We start from the raw sequence: 21918 nt of genomic DNA on the forward strand, positions 1-21918 counted from the left end.
AATGCCTAGTTAACCTACGCTTTTATCCTGATGTCACTAAGATATGTATTTTCTCCATTTCTGCTGGCATCAGGACATGGGACATGTTAGGTCTTCTACAGGAGAAAGCATGGCATGCCACTATAAATGGCAGTAAAGGATTTGAATTTAATAAAAGCCAATATAGAAATATATAGAGTGAGGAAAAAACAAGAGTAGGACAAGGATTAAAAAATTATATGCAGGAAGGCGAAGAATCCAATAGAAAAAAATAATACTAATGGTTTAGAATCATAGCAGGAAGGAATTACACTATGATCATCCAAAGATCAGTGATATTTTTTAGTGTGCTCATCCTCAAGTTCCAGAATTCTCAGCCAGCATGGCCAAAGCTGGGAACTGCACACCTAATATATGGCCTGGGAACTGGATTAAGACCAATCTAGAACAAGATTCAAGGTGGTGGTGGTGGCAATTGAGGCTGTTTACTTTAGCTTACTAAGTGGTTGTCTTGGGAGTAGCAGAAAACAACTGTGAAAGTCACCAGCACCATACTGTACAATTTGTAAGAATACAAATTTTGAAGCAATTAATAAAGCTTTAGAAAGACTATAAAGTAGACAATTTAGCTGATATTATTCGAGCTAAATCTCTTTTAAGTCACAACCCACTGGGGGAAAAAAGCAATTGTTTCATTTATGCATCAGTTATGAGCATAAACATTGTAGATGCATGCTAATATTTATGTCTCTTTACCAGTGGAATGGAAACTACAAATTTAAGAAAGAAACTCTTGAATAGCGACAAATCCCTGCTTACGATTGCACTGAAAGAAAAAAAATGTACAGAATTTAACATTTTTATTTCTGACTTGGCAGAGTAATCATTAGATACCTTTACTGAACAAAAGTAATATCTTTATCTTCTTTATTACTTATATACCGCCCTTCGGCCGTAGGACTCAGGGCGGTTCACAAGGTTTTTAAAATAACAATACAACAATTACAAAAATTAAGAACAGTTAAAATAATTACATTTAGACCTTGAATAAATATAAAACCCCAATTAAAATCCCAATTAATACTCTCAGTCCAGGCCAGAAAGCTCAAAGAGCCAAGTCTTCAGGTCCCGGCGGAATGAGCGAAGGTCAGGGGCAGTCCTAGGTTCTACGGGCAGCTGGTTCCAAAGGGCAGGTGCACCCACAGAGAAGGCCCTCCCCCTGGGTGTTATCCGCTGGCAATCTTTTACCGGCGGTACCCTGAGAAGACCCTCCCTGTGGGAGCGCACAGGACGAAGGGAGCTTGATGCCGGCAGCAGGTGTTCCCTCAGATATCCCGGACCCAAGCCATTTAGGGCTTTATAGGTCATCACCAGCAACTTGAATCTCACCCGGAGGGCAACCGGAAGCCAATGCAGCTCGCGGAACAGAGGTGTTACATGGGAGTATCGGGAAACCCCCATCACAACCCGCGCTAACCCTAACCCTAATAGATAATTACTGCTACAGAAATATAATTAACAACATTCCTCAATAGACGTCAAAATATGAAGGGTAAAAAGAATAGCTATCTGTTAGGTTGCATAGAATATGGGATTACTGCATGAATGTCAAAAATGGAAAGCTTACAATAAATTTTCTCTCTGTAAGCTTTGTTTAAAATCAAGTCTTGATGCTTAGAGCAAAACTCTTGATAGCCAAGCGTATTCGTTATTTTTAAAACACCGTTTAGATAATTTGCGCCCACAATACTGCATTGTATTATACTGTATGCAACACAAAAATAAAGAATCATGTATTACCTTCTATAAAATAAACTAGTACGCATATGCGGTTCACTGACACACTCAAGTATGTTGAAATTTCATGCCACTAGGGAATTCTGAGAGAGAAATCCCAACATATCTGATGATACCAGTTGAAGGCAGTTGTTTAAACTATGATTTGTGCACCAGTTGAGCAAGGCTAACCCTTAAACTATGGCTTTTGCTTTTCTATGAGCCAAACTGGTTAGTTTAAAAGTGGAAGATTCTTCTCCAGGCAGCTTCTAGAGAGATGAATGGGGTGGAAGAGAGCCTATGGGTTAACATGGCATGTTGTCTTAGAAAGAAATATTTTGTATTGTACTTGGATTAAGCCTTTATATTTACTCATTTAGGTCAAATGACATTTATTTGTATGCAAAATGTGTTTCTAAAAATAGCAATATTAGCTTCTGCTATAAAATAGAAGAATAACGGTAGGAAATTGGTTTGGAATATATAAATGATCCTTACCTCTCAATAACTGTTCCATTATGAATCATCCAGATGTCACAGTATGTGCGAAGTACCAACATAAAGGCAATAAGTATCAAATAACCTGTCTATTATAAGAAAGATAGAAACCATATTTAGAATTGGATTAATTTTGGGAGCTTTGCACAGAAAGCATACAGATTTTTTCCAACCATAATGAATCAGTACAAATTAAACTTTAAAATAAAGCTAATCTGCTCCAAATGTGAAGTACACACAGTCCTTGAATTACGACCAAAATAAGGACCAGAAGAAAAACAAATCACCGTTAAGCAGGGTGGTTATTAAGTGAGACATGATGAGACTGAATCTGATTTTACAACTTTTTACCATGGTCGTTAAGTGAATCAGGAGCAGTTGAGCAACACATCACATGACCATGATTTGCCACCCCCTACCAACTCCCCCACTGACTTTGCTTGTTGGAAGCCAGCTAGGAAGATTGCAAATGGAAATTACATGACAATCGGATCCTAAATGTGACTGAGTTTTTAAGTGCCTGGATTGTGATCACATGAGTGCAGGGATCCTGCAAGAGTCATAAGTGCAAGAACTGGTCATAAGTCCCTTTTTTCGGTGCTGTTGAATGGTCATTAAATTGAGGACTACCTGTGTAGTAGAGATGCAGGGATTTATTTTATAAGGCAAAGATAAGGATTTATAAGGCAAAGATAAGAGGATAAAGGGCATAAAAATGAAAAAAAGAAACTTTTGCAGATGATTTGGTGTTGGTTTTAGAAGATCCTTTAAGGAGGGTTGAATCTAATGAGAAAATTAAAAGAATTTGATAAATTAGTTGGCTTTAAGTTTAATAAATAGAAGGCAAATATGTTAACAAAAATATGAAAATACAAAATAATACAGAACTGATCAACAATATAAGTTTCAAAATTGAGAAAAAGGTAAACTATCTGGGTAGTTAATTTGATAAATATGAGTTGTATGTTGTTTCAAAATAATTATGTTAAGATATGGAATGAAGTTAAAAACGATATGTTAAAAAAAGAACTACAACCGTCATTATTGGGAAGAATTTCTGTGATTAAGGTGGATATTCTACCTAGAATGTTATGTTTTTGTTTCATACAATACCTGTACTGATAGCTGATGTACCATTTAAACAAACACATATCTAAATTTATGTGGCAGGTATGTAATTAAACAAATCAAGTACATGGTATTACTTAAGAAAAGACAGCTTAGGTTTACCGGATTTGAAATTGCATTTTATAGCTTGTTATTTAGTTTGGATCAAAGAGTGGATTACACTGAGAGACAAAGGTTATTGAAAACAAAAGACAATAGATTCCTGTGTATAATTAAAAGCAAGATTCAATGCAGATAAATGGACTTTTGGCTTTGAACATGGTAAGACTGAAATAGAATTATGATTTAAATAACGAATATGTTATTGCTAAAACATATAAACTTTTAGTGAAATTTGAAACAGAAGATAAACAAATGCAGAACATGATATAAGTATAATAAAATGAGCTAGAAACTTTAATATAATATGCAAATGAAATAATGGGAGAATACGTAGGTGGAGCGACTGAAATTCACATTGTGTTATAATCCTTAAAGATGACACAGTAATGCGGCCCTACCTGGACCCAGATGCCCTACGCACAGTCACTCATGCGCTCGTGACCTCTCGGTTAGACTACTGCAACGCTCTCTACATGGGGCTGCCCTTGAGGACCACTCGGAGGCTTCAGCTGGTGCAGAATGCAGCCGCGCGAGTTGTGATGGGAGTCTCCTGATACTCCCGTGTAACGCCTCTTCTCCACGAGCTGCATTGGCTTCCAGTTGCCCTCCGGGTGAGATTCAAGGTGCTGGTGATGACCTATAAAGCCCTACATGGTATGGGTCCAGATTATCTTAGGGAGCACCTGCTGCCAGCATCAACTTCCCATCGTCCTGTGCGCTCCCATAGAGAGGCCCTCCTTAGGGTGCCGCCGGTTAGGGAGTGCCGGCGGGTGATCCCCAGAGGGAGGGCATTCTCTGTGGGCGCGCCTGCCCTTTGGAATGCTTTACCTGTGGAACTCCGGACTGCCCCTGATCTGCGTTCATTTCGCCGGGACCTGAAAATCTGGCTTTTCGATTTATCAGGCCTGGACTGAAGGGGTTTTAGCTTTTTAAATATTGTTTTAATTGTTGGGCTTAATTAATTTAATTTATTTTAATTTTATATTATCTTTTATATTGTATTTTATGCTGCCCTGTAAACTGCCCTGAGTCCTTCGGGAATAGGGCGGTATAGAAATCTAATTAAATAAATAAATAAATAAATTTGTCACTGGAAAGATTCTCTAAAATGTTTAAAGGTACATCTTTGGAAGTATCTACAACAAGAGAGGGCTTTTTTATTATGCTTGATGAACATGTAAACAAACTTAAAAAATGGATTCAAGTATACATATTAATTTAGAAAATTTTAAAGGTTAATATACAATTGAAACCAGAGATTTTTCTTTTGGGACTGATGGACAGTTAGAGAAACTCGTAAAATTTTGTTTCAATATATGATAACAGCAGTGAGATTTTTATATGGACAACAATGGAAATATTTGACATTATTGTACCTACAATGGCAGAATAGATGGCGAAGTTGATAGAGTTGGCTTAGTTGATGAAACTGACAGCTTTGGTTAGAGAGAAGACACTGATTAATTTTAATGCTGAGTAGAAGCTCCTTCTGGACTTTTTTCAGAAACAGAAAAAAATGAAATTATGAGATATGGGTTTGATGTTATAAAAATAGTAGATAATGGGGAAAAAGTTTGATATAAGTTTAGGCTAACAGTTTACCAATTTATCCTTATATCTATTGTAAAAGAAATTCAGAAGTGGTTTCTTTATCTTTCTGTACTTTTATCTTTTTTAATTCTTTACTTTTTTCTCTATCTTAATTATTAGTTTTTGTTAGCTTTTATCTTTTTATTTGAAAAGTCTAATGAAGTTATTTTAAAAAAGGAATCAGGACTATAGTCAAGCTTAGCCTCTTTTTATATGTACTCTTATAAAATTCAGGTAAATAATCATTTCTTTCTCCATTTCTAAGAAATTCTCATCTTGTTTCATTTCTTTTCAGTATAAACGCAAAGAAACAGTCCAAAATTCTTGTAGCTGTTATATATTAGAAAACTCCTGTTACTACCAGTACAGTCATGTTAAATACTGTATTATCTTCAGTTTAGATTAGTTTTCAGTTCATATCTGAATAATCAAGGTAGAAAAAACAACCTGGACCTTTGAAGAAATTGCACACTTTGTGTATGTGTGTGTGTGTGTGTGTGCGAAGTTTATTTGCGTGCATAATTTTTTTCAGGGCAAGCTGACTTCTAGTCCTAACATGATTGTTATACTTTAACCATGTCTTTCAGATGGCTGACTTGCAGAAATTTAATGCAGCGTATTAATATAGCATACAGTGCTGAGACGAACAACACCTGCAAGACTACAATCACTTCTAACACTATTTGTGTTTGTAAGAAACAGGAAAAAGAGTCCAGCTTTAAGACCTAATTTGTATCTTTAACAGACTTGCTGCTTTGGATTCATTTAAGAACATCTACAGCAGACATGTCAAACACAAGGCCCGGGGGCCGGATCCGGCCCGCAAAGTGGTTTCATGTGGCCCGCGAAGCCATCCTGGAAACAGTGAGGGAACGGCCCCCACTGCCTTGGCCCTGGCCCAGAGACCCTCCTTCTGCCAGAGACCCTCAGATCTGTCCCACTCCTGCCCAGGCCCCCATAGGCAGCCTTGATGCGAACGATGTAGAGCTGGCCACACCCACCCACTAGGCCACGCCCACCTTGGCCATACCCACCCGGCCCCCTGAGGGCAACCGCAATGCTGATGCGGCCCTCAATGAAATTGAGTTTGACACCCCTGATCTACAGCAATCAAATTACAATGTTTAACTAAGTCAAGTTAATAAGAATAATCATCCACCAAATACTACATTAGTAATTATAGGTTTAACACGGGCAACCATAAAAATATTCAGGAGCCAGTTGGACATAAACGGCAACTGCAAATTCCTAAATTTTCAGTCTTCAAACAACTGAAATGAACAGCCTTCATGTTGAATTGGCATTCTGAAAGACAACAAGCTAGTAGGATTTCATAACAAAAATATTACACTGAGTATTCTTTATTTTCAACTTACCTCTTTACAAAATGTCCTGGGGACCATAATTTTCAGAATTTGACAAATTCTTGCAAGAAATACTCTATCTACTACAGCTCGTTCTTTTTTGCCTTCTTTCTGCATATTAAAAGATTACAGGAGGAAATGGTCTCATCAAAACAAGCGCATCTTAATTATTTCAACAAAGCTAAACAATTTAATGCGAATTACTCTCCGAATCCTAGATTTATCAAATAAAGAATACTTATGCTTTTGCTTTGCAAAAGAAGCAGGGCTTGCCATTTTCTTCATTATATTCATGATATATCTTTATTTTATCAATGCTTATTCTTCAATGAATCAAATGGGTAGGTTATAAATCTAGAAAGCAAGAATATACCAAAAAAACTAAACTGGGAGATGAAGTTAGTATATGCCTGCCTTTCCACTTCCCACAGCAAATTGGGTTATTATTGCAGGCAATTTTTTTTGTTATTTCCAAGTGAAAATCAAAAAGACAAAAACCGCTCTCTTTAGCCTGGATTGTATTCAGTAATAAAAACATGAACTTATGTCTTTTAGCAGTACATGTGAAATAGCTTACAATTTGGCAGGATATTTTAAACTAGTATAGAATAAATAGGTAAATAGAGTGTTTTAAAGAGGCGTTTCACAAAGTATGAATGAAGGCTCTCTTTAAAGCAGTCACCTCTTATGCCAGGCTCATGTGGCTGTTTCAAAGGCTGTCCCTTGTCTGTCTACACGCCAGCACAGCCATTAGATTCAGGCCCAGATAAATAAACACAGCCCTCTAAATTGTCACACAAGCTTTGCAGAAAATGCAGCTGCTTTAATCCTTCAAAAAGAGATTCAACTCCTTTGAAAAGCACCTCTTTCAAATGTTTTCCATGTCCCCATTAAGTATCTACTTCTCATTCATCCAAACATGTATGACCAGTTCTTAAGAACTGAAATGTACGTAGTTTAGATTTAAAGAAAATATTTTAACTTTGATATATTTTGGTCACAAAAGGAAAACTGTTATAAAACACTTTAAGAAACGTACTTATTAAAGCAGCCTACACACATAAGCAATACCAATTGAGTTCACTATGATGTAAATATTGCAAAACAGATGCCATCTTAAAGAAAAGCTGCATTGTTTTAAAACATTTTACATTGGCCAATATAAACTGCCTGATTATCATTTTCCTTTTGCTAAGATTAGTGGATATAAACTTTTTTTCAAATTTATTCTAGTAGATCAAAGCTGTAGAATTATTAAATAATATAATGTTCTACTTCTGCCACACAGCAAATCTAGTATTTATTACTCCATTTTTTTAATCAATTCCCTGAAAGGACTATGGATAGGTATTTTATTTCTGTATTAGCCAATATTAAAAGAAGTGTGATTTACAGTGCAGCCACTGTAAAATTTGATTTTTGTGGAAGTTTATCTATATTATAAAAATAAAAATTAATGTATTATAATTATTTCAGTTTCTAAATGAAGCTACATATAATGACTTAGTGCTACTATGTCATAATATTTTATTTTATTTATTACTGCAGTCAGTGAAATTCCATATATAGAATTATACAATATAAATCACTTAAATAGATATTCTATTTTCCCACTATATAAGAGAAAATATAGCTCAAACATTCTTCTAACCTCTTCTTTAATGTATTTAGCATATTTCTACACACAACATAATTTCATGGAATTTCAGCAATCATCTGATCTAGATTTGATAGGGTAACTATAAGTAAAACTTACCTCACTGCTGGATAAATTTTTTCCATTTTTCTTTCTGTAAATAATACATTTATTTTACTTTTATTGTTTCTTACAAAGTTCTTTACAAAATAAACAGAACACATTATTGAAGTTGTTTCTTTAAAAATTTAAAACCAAGACACAACACACACACACACACACACACACACACACACACACACACACACACACAGACATACACACGCCATTGGATATTTTTAGAGTTAAATTAATATTAGCTAATTTTGTTTTAGTTTCTCCTGATTTTATAATCTTCAATATGATTACTATTCTTATATAATTTAAACGATAAAGCATCTCAGCCAGAAACCAGATATTTCCCAATGTTATTTGAGAAAAATAAAAACAGAATTACATAGTTTCAAATTACAAAGAAAGGTAGTAATAACCCAGATACATCTAGCTGATAAAACCAATGCATAAAAATAGATCCATTTCCACAGAGATTCTCTGTAATTTTCACTGGATGAGGGTATCAGTCTATAACTGACTTTAATAAGAGTAAGTCAACATATTTTAATATCATTTATGTGAATTAATTGAAGATATTTTCCTCCAAAACTAGAATGGAGAACCTGTAACCCTTCAAATACCGCCAAGCTATAATTTTTGGTAGTGTCACCTGCATGGCAATGGAGAGTTCCTAGAACTTGTAATTCAATAATATCTGGGACCGTATTCTAAAAAGCAAAGTATTTTTTAAGATATCAAGATGCAATCAGAATATTAGGTGGGCCACTTCTAGAAAATATAAGTATGAAAAATGTAGATATTACAATGATAAAATACAAAGCAATTTACAATATTTTTATATATATATAAACTGACAGTCTTTTATGTATTTATTTACTCTATTTCATTCAAATACTGTATGTATTTACTCTATTTCATTCAAATATAGACTTAATGGTTATTTATTTATTATAATTCTAGGCTGCCCACTCTAAATAATTTTGTGAGGCTGCACAGAGTTAGAATAACAATCCCATTAAAAAAATGAACAAACAAACATAAAACAACTGCCCAAAGAAATAAGCCCATTTTTCTGCAACTCCATTCAGCTTAAAGAGACTATCTTAACTCTAAAGCTGGGGGACCAACCAGGTTTTTTATTACTTCTAGAACACAAATATTTAGTAGAAACAAAAGCAAATAAACCCAACGTGTAGTGGAGAAATACTCTAGTGGAAAAATGTAAATTAACCAAAACTCTATACCAATGTATACAAATATCTCTGCTTCTAGATTACAGGTAGTCCTCAACTCACGACCACAACGGAGCCCAAAATTTCTGTTGTTAAGTGAGACATTCGTTAAGTGAGTTGTGCCCCATTTTACGACCTTTCTTGTCACCATTGTTAAATGAATCATTGTAGTTGATTAGTTAGTAACCTGGTGGTTAAGTGAATCTGGCTTCCCCATTGACTTTGCTTGTTAGAAGGTCACAAAAGGGGATCACATGATCTTGGGATACCGCAACCGTCATAAATATGAACCAGTTGCTAAGCATCTGAATTTTGATCTTGTGATCATGGGTGTGCTGCGAAGGGTGTAACTGTAAAAAAAGTCACTTTTTTCAGTGCCGTTGCAACTTTGAATGGTCACTAAATGAAATGTTGTAAGTTGAGGACTACCTGTATAAAGGAAGCTATTCTAACATCTGTCTGTCTGTCTGTCTGCTATCAAATTTCTATATCATCTATCACAGAGGCCTTTTGGGCACCAGGGACCAGTTCCATGGAGAGAGGTTTTTCTGCAGATCGAGGAGGGCGCGGTTTCATGTGCTGTCTGTATCCCGCAGATGGGGCTTTGCTTATTTGCACGGCCCAGTGAACCGGGACCGGTCCATGGACCGGAGAGTTGGGGACCCCGATCTATCACACTTGCGTGCCTCTGCCTTCACTTCTTTGCTGCACTACCTAAAAAGTTATCAGAAGTGTCTATATAGCTTATATGGCTTAATGTTTATCTTACCAAACAAGTATAATAGCTAAAAGAATACAGCAGGATTTTAATGACAAAAATAAGAACCAGTATGTCAAAGAGATAAGATGATGTTTATGCAATACATTGCATAAAAGGAATCTTTGCTTATGGAGGAGGCTGATGGGAGCAGAAATTAGCATTGTACCCGTGGCTTATTTTAAGTTGTCTCTACATCAGAAGACCTCAGAGGAAGGTATTTCAAATGAATGTTGGAAATGTAAATGTAAAGGGACTTTTTATCATTTATGGTAAACATGTGATAAGGCAAAGAAATATTGGAGTAGGATTCCTACACTAATGGAGAAAAGTCTTAAACTGAACATAAAGATTAAACCACAAACTTTCCTTCTGGGCCTAATGGAAAGATAACCGGAAACAAAAAATTGGAACTCTGATTTTATATATGGTGACGGCAGCAAGATTGCTCTACACACAAAAGTGGAAGGATGTCTCAATTCCTACCATGGACATAATGGTTACAAAAACTGAATCAGCAGAGGTGGCCAAATTGACTGTGCTGATAAAAGAAAAGAACATTTGGTAATTTTGTTTTTGCTTGGAAACCGCTTCTGGACTTTGTGCCTGAGGTGGAAAAAAAATGATATCATGGTTTTGGGTTTTACCTATTAGACTGATGTGCCGATACAGAAATGGCTAGTGCATACTATTATAGAAATGTGAAAAGTTGATGTGAAAAGTTGATTTTAATGTCTGATTTTGCTGCAACAGAGTCGGAAGTCAATGCCTTTTGTTTCTTCCCCTCCCTTTCTTCACACTTTTTTAAAAATTTAATTTAATTTAATTTAATTTATATACCGCCCTTTCCCGAAGGACTCAGGGCGGTTTACAGGGTATTTAAAATCAAACAGTACAAAATACAAAAGTTAAAAAACAATTAAAACAGATTAAATTATCCCTTAACTAAAAACCTCAGTTAAAAATTCTTTGTTTTCCCCTTTTCTACTGCTGTCCCCTACTATTTGCTTTTGTGTTTTCACATTTTGTGTTATAAATCAGGGGTGTCAAATTGCCAGCCCGCGGGCCGGACACGTCACGAGGGAACCACACCCACCCCATTGCCGGCAATGGGGGAAAAGCTCCGATACGTCACGCGATGTGGCGAGTTTGACATATCTGTTATAAATGAAGAAAACTAATTTTAAAAAAAGAAGACATCAGAAGAAGATGATACAGTTACAAAAAGTGCACACATATAACACAAGGAACCTCTATAAAGCTAGTGGGCTATCAGAAATACCTGTACAATAACAAAATGATGGCTAATCAGGAATTATGTTTCTTATATATTTCAAATACAACCAAAATGAAGTTAAGAAATTATTAGCAACAGGAAAAAACCAACTAAAATGAATGCTTTGTTATTTAGATTTTTCACCATTCTTCATAGGTTATATCTACAAAGACAGTTTTGTATTTAGTATAAGAAGTTTCTTGATGTGTTTCCAAAACTGTGCAATATCAGACTAGCTGATTTCCTGACACCCACATGTTGAGCTCTGATCAACTATTATTAATTTTTCTGAAGACGTATTTGCTCCCATATTTGATTAGTTCACGTCCAATATCTGTTTGAAAGGACAGACAGAATTAAAATAAATCCATTACCTAAATGCAAAGCAAAATTGTAGATAACAATATCAATTAATTAAACCTTCATAACTTTAACATGCCTCATCACTTTAACATCATTCAGCAAACACCAAGCTGAAATCCAATACAGGTAATCCTCGACTTACAATCATTCATTTAATGACTGTTCAAAGCTACGACATTGAAAAAAAGTGATTTATGACCAGTTTTCATACTTATGACCTTTGCAGCATCCCTACAGTCATGTGATCAAACTCTGGGTGCTTGGCAACCAGCATGGATTTATGATGGTTGCAGCATCCCAGGTCCTAGGATTGTCATCTGCAACTTTCTTAGGGAGCTTGGACAAGCAAAGTCAAAGGGAAAATCCAGATTCACTTAACAATCACATAATTCACTGAACAACTTCAATGATTTGCTTAACAACCATGGCAAAAAGGTCATAAAATGGAACACAACTCACTTAACAACTGTCTTGCTTAACAAAGGGTGGTGATCCTTTGACAGCTGAATGCAACGAAATTTCATTTTAATGTATGCCAATTAGGGTACATTCAATGTGACAGTAAAGTTATTATTCTATTCTATTCTATTCTATTCTATTCTATTCTATTCTATTCTATTCTATTCTATTCTATTCTATTCTATTCTATTCTATTCTATTCTATTCTATTCTATGGAAATTTTGGACTCAATTGTGGCCATAAGTCGAGAACTACCTGTACGTTAAATGTTACATTTTATTAACTTTTGATCTTTGTTTTCCTTGTGATGTAACCAATAATGTGCCTTTTAGTTGCAAATAGGAGGAATTCCTCCATCACACAAGTGCAGGACCTGGCATCTCTGGCTGCGTGTGGCCTCAAACTCCTTTGGTCCATCCCCCAGAGCTCCTTCAAACGTTCTCATATCTATTACATGTATAGGGAATAGTCAAATTAATTGTAGTAAACTTAATGTTTAAGTGAAGTCAAATTTAGTTCTCTTCCTAGCCTTCAACTATTGCAGTACAACTTTCTGGCAATCTATTTCAAGGCAATATGCAACTGTTGGCCAAGAATAATGGTGACGTATTCTTGCTTTATTGTTCTTCAGTCCAGGTGTAGCAACTTAAGGGTTCTCCTCCAAGTCTTTATGGTGCTTTCCAAAAGCAAAATCCCAAAATAATGCTTCTTTTTTTTTGAAGCTGGGTACCAGAGTCTTACATGCAATAAACTCACAAATGCTCATAATATGATGTTTGCCATTTCAATTGTTCTTTTCTTTCATTTAAATGCGAACGTGAAATGTTAGCATAGGTATGTGTGGGACAGATACTACAGATAGTCCTCGACTTACAACAATTTATTTAGTGACCGTTCGAAGATATAACATCACTGAAGAAAGTGACTTAGGACCGTTTTTCACACTTAGGATCGTTGCAGCATCCACCTGCTCACATGATTAAAATTTAGATGCTTCTGGTTCATATTTATGACGGCTACAGTGTCCCGGGTCATATGATCCCCCTTTTGCGTCCTTCGGACAAGCAAAGCCAATGGGGAAGCCAGATTCACTTAACAACCATGTTATTAACTGAACAACTGCAGTGATTCACTTAACAACTGTGGCAAGAAATATCGTAAAATGGGGCAAAATTCACTTAGCAACTGTCTCACTTAGCAACAAAAATTTGGCGCTCAATTGTGGTCGTAAGTTGAGGACCACCTGTAGTTCAGATCTTGAGTCTATGTATTTCCTAACCTGCTTATGTTACCTTTGGCACAATTCATCCCTTTAAATCTACTTATTGACTAAATGATGAAGTTTAGAATTGGACAAGTAAATTATTACCAAATGAGTATCAAGCAATTCTACTGTTATTCAAACCAATCGTTAAAAAAGACATAGCAAGGAAATATAAGCTAACACTAATAAAATTGCTATTATACCCGCCACTTTTTTAAAACTAAAAACTACATTGTATGATCCATCCCAGGACCTTGGACACATCATAAGAAAGTCAAGATTTCATTTAAGAGTTTAATAATAAAACCTTCCACCTAGACATGGGTCAGAATAAATAATTTCTATAAGTAGATATTCCTAAATGATACCATAAACAGTGAAAGCACTGGAAGACAGGAGAACTAGAGCTAAGAAGTCACATCAATTCTCATTATTCTCTGTGATGAAGAAATGATTCTAAACTAACTCTTCAGATGGCAGTCTGAAGGCTATGATCTTCTCACAGCCCCTTCAGAGTTTTGATTTCATAAGAAGCTAAGACTTAAAATATCCTGTCAGACTACTTTTTCTGCTATCACTGCTCTTTCTCTCCACCCAGCTAGGTCTTGGAATATCAATGATTAATTGACAAACCCAAGAAACTCCTTCGTTACCTACTCTGCTTTTTCCAGATTCTGCTCAAATATCACACAAGATCAGAACAGATCCCTTCTTTGCCAGTGGGGAACTGCATTTGCTTTCACTGTGTTGAAAGGATAAAGCTGTGAGAATAATTTCTCACACTGATAAGAAGCCTAACAAACAATTACAAAAAGAATCAACAGATGCAGTCATCCCTTCAAAAAGGCAAGCCTCCTTTTCCCCTTTGAAGGAAAAGAGGATGAGAAAGTGGACCAGGATTTTGCCACCTATATATAGTTTTCTTATTTCAAAGTGGAGAACTTACTGGAATTCTTCTGCTAAAGCTTTCCCTTTTTCCTAATAACTATTGCTAAAGTTCCAACACACCTGTCCTTTGCATTAACTCTTTTCAATCCACATGGCTGCAAAGGAAGTCTGAAAACCACTCATAATCCTAAGACTTGACAAAGTGACATTCTGCAAATATATCTATACCGACCAAATTCATTTTTGCCTTTTGCCTTTTTTGTACCTCTCATTTGTACATTAATGAAAATACTGTATAATGTGTCTGGTTTTCCACAATTATTTTCTGTTAATTATCGGTAGGAATCAAAATTCCAAAGAATCAAAAGTAACATACTGACTTGCTGTGAAGGACATGTTCTATGTTACAATAGTCAGACTAAATGTTGCTTCAGGTGTCTTAACATAAATAAATTATCTTCCTTATTTTTACTATTTTACTGCAAAATTCATCCTCATGCTTTTATACAACAGTAGTAAAGCTACTGTAGCAAACCAGTAGAATTCTATGTGTTCTTCCTTAGTCATGTCCCATTATATTCACTTGGGAGAAACTATCAAAAGAATAAAACTTGAATGATTCCAGATTCTGGATAATACTGCTGTAGATATGGAAATAATCTTGACTTAAGGGAACATTTATGTTTGGCTTCAATCAATTTCCTTGCAACGGAATATTATTTCCCTTTGACTGAATTTCATCACAGGTATAGTTAATATATCTTTTCTTGGTGGCAATGTGTTTAAGAATCCTTCAAAAAGCAGCACTGAAGAATTCAAGCAGATACTCTCTACATCTGTAATGAGCGAATTAACGATCTTCTAAAACTTTGAAACGGAGATGAGCACCGGCCCCTAGAGTCGGAAATGACTAGCACGCATGTGCGGGGGAACCTTTACCTTTAAAACTTGCTGACAGGAACTTAATTCAGTAACATTTGAATCAATGAAGTTTCTCTACTACTATTCTAAACACTATTATCCTGTAGATAGTTTTTCCTTAATTTTCATTTAGCATCCTACTACCTTTGGAAAGGAGATACTATGACACAACTATTTCTTCAGTTGAATAATCAAGTATCATTCATCTCAGTAGAACAAAAGTTATGTCCTTGCAACATAATCCTGTCACCTACACAATTAAGTAATTGTGGTTGCCAAATGCTATTTTATATTATGTGAGTGTAAAACCTTCTATAGTACTTGGGATAATATGTTAATATCAAAGCTAATATTTGAACTATGCTGCACTGTGCAGTTCCCATTTGGATAAAAGTATATATCATTTACCAAATTAAAACATTTATATCAAAACATTTCCAAACATATGTGTTCACAAATCTATTGATGGATAGCAAATTTCATTTATTTATTTCTCTATGCAGAAAACTAATAATTTCACAAATGTAATTTTAATTAAAATTGCTTGTATATATTTCAAGGGTTATTCCATTTAAGATGAGATCGTATCAGTCCAATGTGGTGCACTTTATTTATCACAATGCTGACACAATACAAATAAAACAGTAATGATACCCCCAGTAGAAATCTAACAATCCTATTCTTCACCACTTACCCATCTGATATACATACATACTTTGCTTACTTTACTAGACTTATTTTGATCGTTAAGGATGATAAATTCATTTTAACCAAGTAAAGTTCACTAACTAAATCATTTAACATGAATTGCCTGGATCTTGACTGGGAACCCAAAGGTCATTTAATTTAATAGGGATTTCCATAAATTACATTTTTTTGAATATTCATTCTAATAAAATTCACCAGAGAAGATTTGAGATGCTGAAGAGATAGTATTTAAAAAAAGAGAAATAGAGTTTACTGTGTGACTGGAGAATCACTGGATATCATATTATGTCTATAAAAATAATAAGTGACAGATGTAGCTAGGGGAATTTTTCACAAAGCTGTCTTGTGTACCAGTTATGCCCTTTCCTGAACTTCATGATTACTCCCACCTTGGTCACTTCCCTTTGGATTACTGCAATGAATCCTACATGGCACTACCTAATCCAAAGGGCAGCTGCATGCACAGGGCTGAGCACCTGTACATTGATCCATATTACATCCCTGTTGCATGAACTATATTGGCTCCCAGTTTCTTTCTGGGTGCAATTAAGTTGCTGATTATCACCTTTAAAATCCTACATGGCCTGGTCATCCACGGTACTGCCTCTCTCTGATAGTATCTGCTCATTGCACCAAAGCCTGGGCACAGTCCCAGTCCCTTTCAAACACTGCCATCTTATAGATCCTGGGAAGTGTGCCTTCTCCACTGCCAGCACCACCTTATGGAACAGAGATCTGACAGGCCCACCACCCACAGGAAAGTGGTGAAACCTGGCATTTCCCTCTAGGTTTGGGATAGGGTGAGGTTAGAGTGGGAAGAGAATGTTAGAAGTTGCATCAGGAAAGTGTACTTGTTGCGCCTGGGTTTTTATTTAATTGTTTATTTTGTTTTTATTGTTGCATCTATTGCTTTATTTTTTCAGTTGAAAGACACCCAGAGTTTGGGTTTAAAATGGACAGCTCTATTAATATTCTAAATAAATTAACTAAAATAGGTTGCATCTCAATAAAGGCAAAATGCATTAGTATGTATATAGGTATGATCTGCTTGTCAGGTAATTTATAAAATACACAAAATTTGTCACCAAATCAAAGGAGTATGATACATCATTTAACAATTAAATAGAATGTCAGGAAAATAAAATCATGATCAAGGTCTAAGGACACATTGAAAATAAGGTAGCTATTGAATTTATCAATTGGGTAAACTGCTTTCCTTAGTACTGGCAGCATACAATTGTTTTTTTTTTGTGTGTATGTATGTGTTCAACTCATATTAAAACTCAATTTGCTGGTATAAAGACAAACAACTAAACTAACTGTTGTCTAATTATTTTAATGCTGGGCAGTACTAGCCTGTAAATCTCTGAAAGTGTTTCTGCCAGGTTTACTAAGTTTCTTTAAAAAATAATTTTTACTACCTAAACTTTAGCCTGAGTTATCACAGCTATAAACTTGCAAGATACACAGTAGTATGAAAAATCTTAGCCCATCATTAGATTTGTTGCTGTAGCACAGTTTTAATGACTGTCCATAATTATTTTTTGGTGTTGAATAACAGCAGATCTTGAATATCCAGCTTGTTGATTTCCCTTTGAGAGTGACCTCGCTGAGGCAAAAGAATGATTTTATGTCTGTAAAATTCTGTGATTTTTGGCATTTTGGAGGAATTATATGATTGAATATTGGCTTTATTAGCTAGGTTCCAATGAATTACACTCATACAACATGTGTTAGGGTTCCATTCTGTTTAGGTTTACAGGAGCCAGGTGTCTGCTGTTGCTCAAGTGTAAGGGGAGGTCACACTAAAGCAGGGGTCTTCAAACTTGGCCCTTTTATGACTTGTGGACTTCAACTCCTAGAATTCCTCAGCCAGCATGCCTGGCTGAGGAATTCTGGGAATTGAAATCCACAAGTCATAAAAGGGCCAAGTTTGAAGACCCCTGCACTAAATACTTGACCCTTTAGCCTACAGGAGCTGTTTTTTCTGCTTTTTCCTATTTTTGAATGCTGCATACAAATTCCCTGTATTTTCTGGTTGTGTTCTAATAAGGAGACTGAGATATAATATATGTGGTCATTATATAATTGCCACATCAAATCTAATGATGGCCTAAGACAGACATGTCAAACACAAGGCCCGGGGGCCGGATCCGGCCCGCAAAGTGGTTTCATGTGGCCCGCGAAGCCATCCTGGAAACAGTGAGGGAACGGCCCCCACTGCCTTGGCCCTGGCCCAGAGACCCTCCTTCTGCCAGAGACCCTCAGATCTGTCCCACTCCTGCCCGGGACCCCATAGGCACCCTTGATGCGAATGATGTAGAGTTGGCCATGCCCACCCAGTAGGCCATACACACTCTAGCCACGCCAACCCAGTGGGCCACGCCCACCCTGGCCATACCCACCCGGCCCCGAGGGCAACCGCAATGCTGATGCGGCCCTCAATAAAATTGAGTTTGACACCCGTGGCCTAGGACTTGCACAGTAGTCTGCATACCAGCAATAATAGGTTTACCCACATGGCAGTGTTTCAACAGGGAATCTTATAAGCTTAACAATAATGATATTTGTTAACTACCCTTCAGAAGACTCAACTTTTACCTGATTTTTTTTCCTCCCTGGGTTTATACATACATGTTTCATATATGATAATCTGCAGTGACCCCACACAGTTTGTGTAAATTAGATCCTTTGTATAAGAGCCACTGAGTATATAGTGAAGGATAACTACAGTATTATGTTTGTAACATTAACATAATATACATTTTTAAAGTAATACAGTTTCTTTCTCCTAACAAAGGAGCATTCTGGAATCAAAATCCAGAGGAAACACCAGCATCACTTAGCAAACAAATCACTATAATTCCAAGATGTATATCATAGCTTTGATTTATTTTAAAACTTGGTCACTTGGTTACTTGGAAACAAACCCATACAAATCTTGGAAGGTACCTCCAAGATTAGTGAAGTCATTCCTAAACACTGCATCCACTGTTTATGTTTTCCAATTAACTGGATTTCAAATATCTGAAAGAAATAATAGGAGAGGACGCTCTCTCGTCCTCCCTCGTCATTGGCCAAGCTAGCTAGAACTGATCACAAAGGCTGATCACCAAGCGTTGCAGGACGAGATCAAGAGTTTGGAAGGAAAGAGTTGGGTTGAAGGAAGAGGAAGATCTCCAAAATCAGACAAGTAACTTGCCTTCCCCGTTGGGAAAAAAAAATAAAAGCCACACCTGCCGAACATCCACCTGTTCCCTAGGGATCAAGCAGTTCAACTGCGCGGCTTTTTGTTGACCTCTGTCAATTACGAAATCCCTTTCAGATTTCCCTTCCACCTTCCGAGCTTGGATCGGCCTTTAGGTAACTGGAGCAAAGGGGAAGATCGTTCATCCCAGCCCAACCTCACCCAACTCCGAGTGACCTCCCAGTTTCGGGCCACCTTGGAGAAGCCAGCCCGTCGCCCAGTATCGCAATCGCAGCCCCGACCCCAGCCGGACCCCTCCCGAAACACCCCACCCCCCACCCCATCACTGACCCGTGCAAGGCGGCAGCGGCGGCGGCGGCCGCTTTTCGCCGCTTGTTGATCAGGCAGACCAAGGCGCAGGCGGCAGCGGCGGTGCCGGCCGCGGTGGAGTAGCGCGCGGTGAGGAACTTGCTGTAGGAGGCCATGGCGGCGCAGCAAGGACGAAGACGGCGAGCGCAAGCCGAGCGGCTGCCGACCGGAGGAGAGGGCTCGCCGCAAAGAGGGACGTCGGGAAAAAAAGGTGGCGTCTGCCGGCAAGAGAGGAGGCTCGGGCCTTGCCCTCTTTCTGGCAACTCCGCCTTGGCTCCTCCTCACCCGGCAGCCGGGCCCGAGCCTTGGCAGACTCAGCAGAGAGCGCCAAAAACAGCAAGGCCGGGCGAAGGAAAGCGTGTGTGTGTGTGTGTGTGTGTGTGTGTGTGGTGGTGGGGATTCACTACAACAGCGTTTTCCAACCTTAGGAACTTGAAGATGCGTGGACTTCAACTCCCAGAATTCCCCAGCCAGCTATGCTGGCTGGGGAATTCTGGGAGTTGAAGTCCACGCATCTTCAAGTTCCTAAGGTTGGGAAACGCTGCACTACAATAAAGGCGTTTGCCTCTGACTAAGTTTAGATACCCACGAGCGTGCGTGGACTGAAAATTAAGGTGGTTATATTGGAATGGAAGAGCAAGGAGGGAATCCCCGGGTTCAAAGCTGCACTGAGAAGTCCTCAAAACATCCCGGGGGGGGGGGGAAGCAATAGTAATACACTTCTGGCTTCTTGGCAAGGAAGCTCAGCCTAAAAGTCAAAGAGACTTATCTTGTGGTGGCCTCTTGTTTCAAGAGTAGGTGTTAAAGCAAGTCTACAGGTAAGTCTTCGACTTAGGGTTGCGACTGAGTAAAGACTTTATGTTGCTAAGTGAGAAATTTGCTAAGTGAGTTTTACGACTTTTCTTGCCGCGTTTGTTAAGTGAATCACTGCAGTTGTGAAGGGAATCTGGCTTCCCCGTTGGCTTTGCTTGTCAGAAGTTTGAAAAAGGGATACTGCAGTGGTCATTAAGTGTGAAAAATAATCATAAGTCACTTTTTTCGGTGGCATTATAAATTTGAACAGTCACGAAATGAACTGTTGTAAGTCGAGGACTACCTGTACCTCCGGAAGCAGCCACTTGCTGTTCACCCTCTCTGCCCGGAGATTTTTGGGGCAATGAGATTACTTCTAATTGTGACCTTGCAGATTTTAATAGAAAAATTGCTCTCTACAGTTAATCATAGTACCTTGCACATTTAATACTGCCTTCATTTCAGTGTGTTCCTACATGTGCATTTCCAAATGTACATAGAGGTTCTAGATGTCCTATTTTACCTTTGTACCTCATGTGTCTAAATGTTTTTTCAGCAGTTCTTGATTTATGATCACAGCACCAGAATCTCAGTGGTTGACTGAAGCACTTATTAAGTGAGATCATGTGACTGCTTTGCTCAACAACTGCATTTCCAGTGGTAGTTGCTAAGTGATCTTGCAGGTCATTAACTGGACAGAGCTCCACGTGAGAACTATGGGGTACTGACGGGGGGGGGAGGAGGAAGAGATCCTGGGAGGCCTGGTGCAGGTGGTATGTACTGTAAGTGTCTTTCCACTCAGGAACTGAACCCTGCCAAATCCTAGTAGGATTTACAACCAGTGAGTGGGGACAGACACTAGTGCACAACCTGTGTCTGGCCTCCTGCACACTTCTAAAGCACTTTACACTCTTTAGTTTACTGTGTTGCCTCTCCACTCAGGGGTTAAAAATCCTACTTGAATTTCAACTCCCTCTCCTATCTGTGGGTTGGCAGAAAAGAGTTTGGTGCTGAAGGATTTAAATTGCACCTGTGTTGATTTTAGCGCAGGGGTTCCCAACCTATGGCCACCGGGCCCTGGGAATAGCTGGCGAACCCCCCCCACTCGCGGTAGCACTGCTGCACAGGCGCTAGCAGCCTCATTTGCGCATGCATGCAGGCGCCAGCGGCCCATTTGCACGTGCACACGGGTGCCAGTGGCCTCTTTGCACATGCACATGGGCTCCAGCAGCCCGCATGCGCATGGGCGCCAGCACACGTCACAGGTATGTATTGCTTGCTTATGCATGTGCACACGCTAGTGCCATCATGCAGATGCCCATTTATGCATGCACGTGCAGGGCTGCATGCACACACATTTCCCTGCTCCTCCTTGGGGAGGTTGGGAAGCTCTGTTTTAGCACATAATTTTTTCAGCCAGCTCCCATAGTTGAGACAGAGTTCTCAGTAGGAGGTAGCAGCTTGCAACCTTCTCTGCCAGATGCCTACAGAGATTCTTAGTCATCTAGGTCATA

General features: G+C 37.9%; 1 protein-coding gene across 1 annotated transcript in view; it reads right to left on the minus strand.

Moving 5' to 3' along the window:
• ABCD3 (ATP binding cassette subfamily D member 3) overlaps window positions 1–19766 on the minus strand; it is a 49233-nt gene extending 29467 nt beyond the window's left edge. The window contains exons 1-4 of the mRNA XM_083359331.1: window positions 19595–19766; window positions 8194–8227; window positions 6450–6548; window positions 2254–2342 (exon numbers count right to left, since the gene is read on the minus strand). Of these exons, the coding sequence (XP_083215457.1) occupies window positions 2254–2342; window positions 6450–6548; window positions 8194–8227; window positions 19595–19728 (356 nt within the window). The 5' untranslated portion in view covers window positions 19729–19766. The remainder of the gene's footprint in view (window positions 1–2253; window positions 2343–6449; window positions 6549–8193; window positions 8228–19594) is intronic.
• Window positions 19767–21918: the final 2152 nt, after the last annotated feature.

The sequence above is a fragment of the Vipera ursinii genome, assembly GCF_947247035.1.
Source record: "Vipera ursinii genome assembly, chromosome: 3".
Taxonomy (NCBI): Eukaryota; Metazoa; Chordata; class Lepidosauria; order Squamata; family Viperidae; genus Vipera; species Vipera ursinii.